This window comes from Ictalurus punctatus, chromosome 4, assembly GCF_001660625.3.
Source record: "Ictalurus punctatus breed USDA103 chromosome 4, Coco_2.0, whole genome shotgun sequence".
Taxonomy (NCBI): Eukaryota; Metazoa; Chordata; class Actinopteri; order Siluriformes; family Ictaluridae; genus Ictalurus; species Ictalurus punctatus.
In genome coordinates this window covers 10,867,988-10,874,269 of record NC_071284.1, presented here as the reverse complement: position 1 = coordinate 10,874,269, position 6,282 = coordinate 10,867,988, and the positions used below count along the sequence as shown (strand labels likewise).

Genomic DNA, 6,282 nt, shown 5'->3' with positions numbered 1-6,282 from the left:
CACAAGTTTCAATCACAGCAGGCAAAGCTCTTAAAACTCAAAAGAAACTAAAACATAACCAAGTAGTAAAACAATAGACTGAAACATTTAATGTTCTAAAAAGGTTTATTGTACTTTATCCAATTTTACTCGAGGTATTTTCAGTGAAGACCAAGAAAGAAAAAAGAAAAGGAAAAAAACACACCCACAATAGCTTCATAAAATCAATAACATAAAACATGTTAATCCATTAAAATCATATACATCCTTTCCTGTCTACTGCCAATTAAACACCATAAGTCATTACTTTGCAAGTGTGTGTAGTACTTCTTGGCCTTTCCCTGATTTGTTCAGCTTCAAGCTCATTGAAACGGAGAATTGAGGAGCTAAAGTACGGTGCAAACACAATGCTATCATAACTGCTTAGTGATTATAATAGCAGCTGATATGATTCTAGTGGGGAGTTCTCCTGTATCCACTCCCATTCTTACTCCTTTCCTACCCTTTGCTCAAAAAGACAAGCCTACGGTAAGATGGACCTAAACTGCCTTAGCAAAGCCCACTCTGTTGTTCTCACGGTCAAACATAGTGTAGTACTGCCCAATAAACACATCTCCCAGAATCCACAGCGGCCCAGCAGGAGGAGGGATATCCAGAGCCATGAATCCACTCAGACAGATTTCTCTACCAGCCTGGCTTTCCTGTACAGACAGACAAGATTTTCAGTCATACCATGGCCCATTTGTGATATGGCCTGACATTGGGTAAAACCACACAACTCATATTCCAGTTACTCGAAGCAAATGTGGCTGGAGGGGGTGTGGAAGAAGTCTGACAACGAAAATATCATGTGACTGCTTCCTTTATACACGATTATGTAATTTACAAGAAAACCAAGCAGAGAGGTTTAAGACAGCAACAAACATGTTAGTCAGGTTTGTTGCACGTGACTAACCTTGAGAATGTACTGTTCTCCAGTCAGCGTGTAGGTCTGCCCACCCAAATTGAAGGAGATAGTGGGAAGGGAAGGCACCTTCTTGCAGTCAACCATGTACTACCAAGAAACAAATTAACTTTTAGCAACAATCTCAGAAAAAGCCAAGGTTTGTTTTAAATGCTTACATGAGCTGACACCTTGCAACACCCATACCTAAATTTAAACAAAATCAGTAAGTCTAAATAAATCATTGGTAGGACTAAGTATTTTAATAGCATGCAAGGAGTTCAGCATTGTACTACAACTGTCTAAACTCCTAAATGGTCTCCAAAGTTCTAATATCAAGGACTGTGTACCTCTCCCTGAATCAGGGGAATGGCTCCAATAGCCTTTTGGAGAGCCTTGACCTCCGCAGCAGGTCCAGTGATCAGAGACGTGCCAGTGTCCACAATGGCTTCACAGCCTCCCTTACAAAGGGTCAGCTGACTGCCAATGGTCATGCTGGAAGAAACCAGAGACTCCTGTTAGACCAACTAACTTCTCATTATAGATGTAGCACAGATTATGCAAGAGAAACAAAAACTTGGCCAAGCTTCCCAAACGCACTGTAAAGAAAAGAGCTTAAATCAAGGAGCCTTTGGGAAACAAAGCCCTGATAATGAAGGAATAAAATAATAATAAAAAATTCAGATTCATGTAAAAGTAACAGAGACTGGGTGGTGATATGCCAAACAGTGTGAATTCTATCAATCATTAGATATATAAACATTATACACACACACACACACACACACACACACACCTTACTGTCAGACTTGATCTGGCAGATCACTTACTGATCTTTTCTGTTTACAAGAAAGCCTACCAGAGTCACTGGCAAAGTTAAGCAGCTTTTCATTTAAACGCTCAGCATCTTTTATTAAAAAAAAAAAAAAAAAAATTAAAAATTAAAAAATGTTTTTAAAAACCTTCAGTGTCTGATCATGAGTGAGAGAGTATTGAGAAACCTGCTTAATTTTATGTCCATGTAACAGTTTCTGCCTTGAGATCTGTACAAACACCAACTTCCTCTAAAGAAAGGAAGACACAAGCATGACTTTGCAGTGAGTATGACAAAGATCTCTCACCCATCCATGTGAATCTGCCAGTAAGCCTGTCGGGTGATGTTTACATAGTGAAAGTCTCCAGTGTAGAACTTTGGGTCTGTGCCTCCCAGGAGTAGTTCACCACCAGGCTGCGTATCTGGGTTCCTACCAAAGAAATCAATGATACAAAACATATTTGGCAAGCTCATCAAGAAATAATCAGGAATCTTCGTCACTGGGATTAACTCCTCTAGACGACCCAGGGGACTTTGACAACATCACAGAACCTGAAACATTCCCTCTGTATTCAGAACATTTTAATATACCACTGCTCACTTTGCTTCTTCATTCAACCCTTTTTTTAAATGAAATAAATAACATGCTTACTTTATTATTAACCATAAAGTGTTAATAATACTCTGTATATAATAATATATAATAATATTCACTCTGTATTACAGAAGCATTGATGCATGTATGCTAGCAACAAACTTCACATTGAATTTGCTGACAAACACAATACAAACCTATTCAGATAGAAAGAGAAGACATTCTTCTCCACTTTCTTCTGGCTCATCATCATGTCAAAGACTGGAGGAACACCGTCTACTGCAATGCGAGGGTAAGCCATGCCCAGGATGCCGTCAAACTTTGCAGCAATGAAGGCAACTCCAGGCTGTTTGATGGCCTCGCCAAATATCTGCTTCTCTACAGCAATGTCTCCAATCTGCAATTAAACTTTATTTTAATTTCAACCAGCAACAGAGTCACGGAGAGGCTGATTTATACTTTCTGTGAACTACATGAACATGTAAGCAAGATGGCCACCATTGGACTATGGCAAAAAAAATTGTCTATTTTAAAATAGACAAAAACAAACTGTACAGAAGAAACTTACTGTGCAGACATCCTGGCTGAGATAGCCAGAAAGACTCCCGCTGCCATACTGGATAGCAAAAGCAGTACCGTTCTTCACATATGTGCTGGATTTGGCTCCATTATACTTGTGATGAAGCACTGCAAGAACAGCAACACAACTGAGTTGCACCAAGATGACCCACGACCAACATCAACATTCAACAATAGCATAAATAATCTAGCAATCACACTGTCTTTAAGTAGCATCTAAAGTGTTGACTTACAGCATGCAATGTCAGTAAGGGAGCAGTGGACAGACGGCACCCACAAGTTGGAGGAGCCCGTGTCAAACACCACAGTGAAGGTCTGGACTGGACTGCCAAGACCTATCTCACCATAGTATTGGGCCTTTGAAAGTGAGACATACAAATTTTGGTTGCCTGAAGATTATGCAAAGTAAAAAAATAATAATAATAAAATCAGTTCCAAATAATCTAATGAATTTTACACCAACAGAAAAGTTAAACTTAAACAAAATGTGATTTACCAAGCAACAATTGGGCAAAAAAAAAAAAAAAAGGTTGTTTGCCTAGCTGATAGTTCTCCTTTTGTTAGGACAGCATGACTAACAGTCTCATGATAAGCAACCATAACCATTCAAATACTGGTTTCATGCTTTTTCAATATCATGACAGAACAAGTTTCAAGATCATTCTTGCAGAGGTCAGCCATGAACAAGCATATTCTTAAAGCATGCCTAATCACATGGTCTAACTTTCTGACATGGCCCAACATTTAACTTCTGAATTACTTCCTTCCTGTATATCTCGTGCAAAGACAAAAAAAAAAAAAAAACCCAGACAAGAAATGTGACTTCCTCTGACCTACACCCCCAGCAATCCTTACAACATAATTTCCAAGCCCAAATAGTAGTAGCACCATGTTACAGAGCATCCCATGACTGACTGATTCTGCTTGATTTGTGTGGCCATTTTGCAGCACTTCAACGTGCTATAGATCAGACCAAATTTTCAAGTCATCTGCCATATTGGAATTTCGTACATGCAAGCAATCTCGAGTATTATCTGGATGGCAATTGTTTTCAAACTACTTTGTGAATAATCCAGCCAAACTAAGGAGCATCAGAAACCGATTAAGAGGGCCTCCCACAGTACAAACACACAATAAGATTAGCAAACCAGGCCAAAAGGTACTACAGGCTAGTGTTGGTCAGCCAAGAGTGGTTGGTTTAAAGGGTAAAGACAGGCCACACTCACATCCAGGTAATTCTTTAGTGTTTCAGGGGTTGGGCCGGATTTGGGTGGGAAACCCAGGTTGTATTTCATGTGCCGAGAGTTGGCCAAGAGTTCCTCCACAGATCGGCCTGAATCGGACATTGAGCGCCTTATGGAGCGAAACTTCGTTAGGGGGATCCTGTAACAGAACATACAAACGTTAGAGTTAACACGGTCTCACACCATTCTCTACATCAGTGTTTCCCCATCTGATGAGAGCAGGGGTGCAGTGTCAAAATCCTTCAAACATTTCTAAAGTGTGTGTGTGTGTGTGTGTGAGTGAGAGAGAGTGAGAGAGAGTGAGAGAGAGAGAGAGAGAGAGAGAGAGAGAGAGAGAGAGATTCCCTCCCCTCACCCCCCCCCCCAATGCTGACCCATCAGCAGCACGTCAACATCAGTATGTGTAAAATATGCGTGTGTTTTATCCTAATAATTAGCATGTGATGATGCATGTGTTGTGCAAAAGAATATGGACAAATAAGAAGAGAAATAGAATAAGAAAAGCTCCAGATACTTCTGGACCATCACCTTCATCCTCATGTAGCTAACACTGTCTAGCATTAGTGTTTGTGTAGGGTGACAATTTTTTATTATTTTTTTTTTTTTCCTTCACATTTTCAAAAGGGTGCTGTGACTGAAAAAAGGTTGGAAAACACTGCCCTAGATGTTAAAAGCTGTCACCACCACCATCCTTCCATGGTGCTCACAGAGAGTAAACATGTCTATTACAATAGAATGATCTAGATCTGGCAGTGTTTGAGCTCCTAATATCCAGCTTTTTAAACTAGAACTTGACTTCCACATAATGAATGGCAATGTGCAAATGTTTGGAAAGAAATGATGTGCAAATGAGGGTTTATTTTATTAAAGGATGATGGTGGAACTGCTTCACTGGTGATTGGTTTATTAATCTAACCACTCTTTGCTTTCATGCTGAAGTGAAAACATGTAGATAAGGGTTTTTAATAATAAGGGTTGTTAATAAAGCGGACATAAAGAGTGAGTGAGTGTGAGTGGTCTGACAGAGCACAACTGCAGTCAAACACAACTAAAGGCGTGAAGTTGTTGGTGTGAACTGTTTCCTTCGCCATTACTGGAGATTGTGTAACCGCACGAAGAGACTTCAAGTAGAGAACCGTTCAGCTAATCTTTGATCAATTATTGACAACTGTGAAGCCAAAAGGCGTTGTAAACTGGGTTAGGTTTAGTTCTGTAGGTATGTTGGTGCTATGAAGACAATAACACCATTTGTTTGTTTCCCCCTTTTTCTTATACCAAACCCGTTTTACATGTGTTCTTGTTTTCAAACCATTACCGACAGCTCTAATGGGACCCTGCTATCTAAATATAGTCCAGGGTTTTGCTGAGTCACACGCCAACATAGAGACGATAATTCAGGTCAGCTAAATTAATTAGCTAGCAGGAAACAAACTGTAGCTTATGTTATTAAAGCCAGCGGCTCTCACTTTCAAAACTGCAGCTTACATTGTCCACTCGCTACCGAGCTAAGCCTAGCTCTTTTGTAAATGACAACCTCACCCGCTGCTGAATAAAACCAGCACACCGCTTACCTAACAACCGCGTCGGCCGTCCATGCAGCAAGAACCAGGAGCAGCAAACAGGCGAGCTTCATTTTTTTTTTGTTAGCTAGTGAAGAACTACACAGAAAGAAATAACGCAGTTAAAATATGTGTGCTTGCCCCAACAGGCTGCTTTAAAGACAAACCGCTGCTGTCACTTGACCGCATTGACGCAACGGTCACGTGATTATAGGCACGCGCTCTGGGTGTGTTCATGCGCGGCGCTTTCAGTGTTGCGCGAATAAAGTGCGCAGCTCTCAAAGTCACCTAGCAGCAGCAGCAACAGCAGCAGCACGACACACTTTACACAGAATAGCCAGTGTGGTTGGGTTATAGTGAAGGTTTAATTGTTGCAAGTAATGGCTGAGTTTCGTGGGATTTCGTTATGCTCTATAGGTCAGCCCAGTCACTATCTTTGTTATACCCACACTTCATTGATCACACATATTGCTTGTGAGGATATTCTACTGACATAATTAATAATGCAGCTAATAAATGCTATGACTACACCGAAATCTAACTCGAATTACTCTCCCTGCATGGCCAAA

At 40.4% G+C, this 6,282-nt stretch overlaps 1 protein-coding gene across 1 annotated transcript; it reads right to left on the bottom strand.

The window, feature by feature from the left end:
• Window positions 1–92: 92 nt before the first annotated feature.
• ctsd (cathepsin D) lies at window positions 93–5,796 on the bottom strand. The gene is made up of 9 exons (NM_001257110.1): window positions 5,726–5,796; window positions 4,137–4,293; window positions 3,144–3,267; window positions 2,900–3,018; window positions 2,529–2,728; window positions 2,044–2,166; window positions 1,273–1,417; window positions 935–1,033; window positions 93–680 (listed from the first exon to the last, which is right to left on the bottom strand). Exons 1-9 carry the CDS (start codon window positions 5,785–5,787, stop codon window positions 519–521), a joined length of 1,191 nt encoding a protein of 396 aa, NP_001244039.1. The 5' UTR covers window positions 5,788–5,796; the 3' UTR covers window positions 93–518.
• Between the last annotated feature and the right edge of the window lie 486 nt (window positions 5,797–6,282).

Coding starts and splice junctions, on each gene's coding strand:
- ctsd (NM_001257110.1), bottom strand. CDS start 5,787: ATGAAGCTCGCCTGTTTGCTGCTCCTGGTTCTTGCTGCATGGACGGCC. Junction 3,268..4,136: donor CACTAAAGAATTACCTGGAT/GTGAGTGTGGCC, acceptor TCACTTTCAAAG/GCCCAATACTATGGTGAGAT. Junction 1,418..2,043: donor TGGCAGATTCACATGGATGG/GTGAGAGATCTT, acceptor GGTTTCTTCCAG/CATGACCATTGGCAGTCAGC.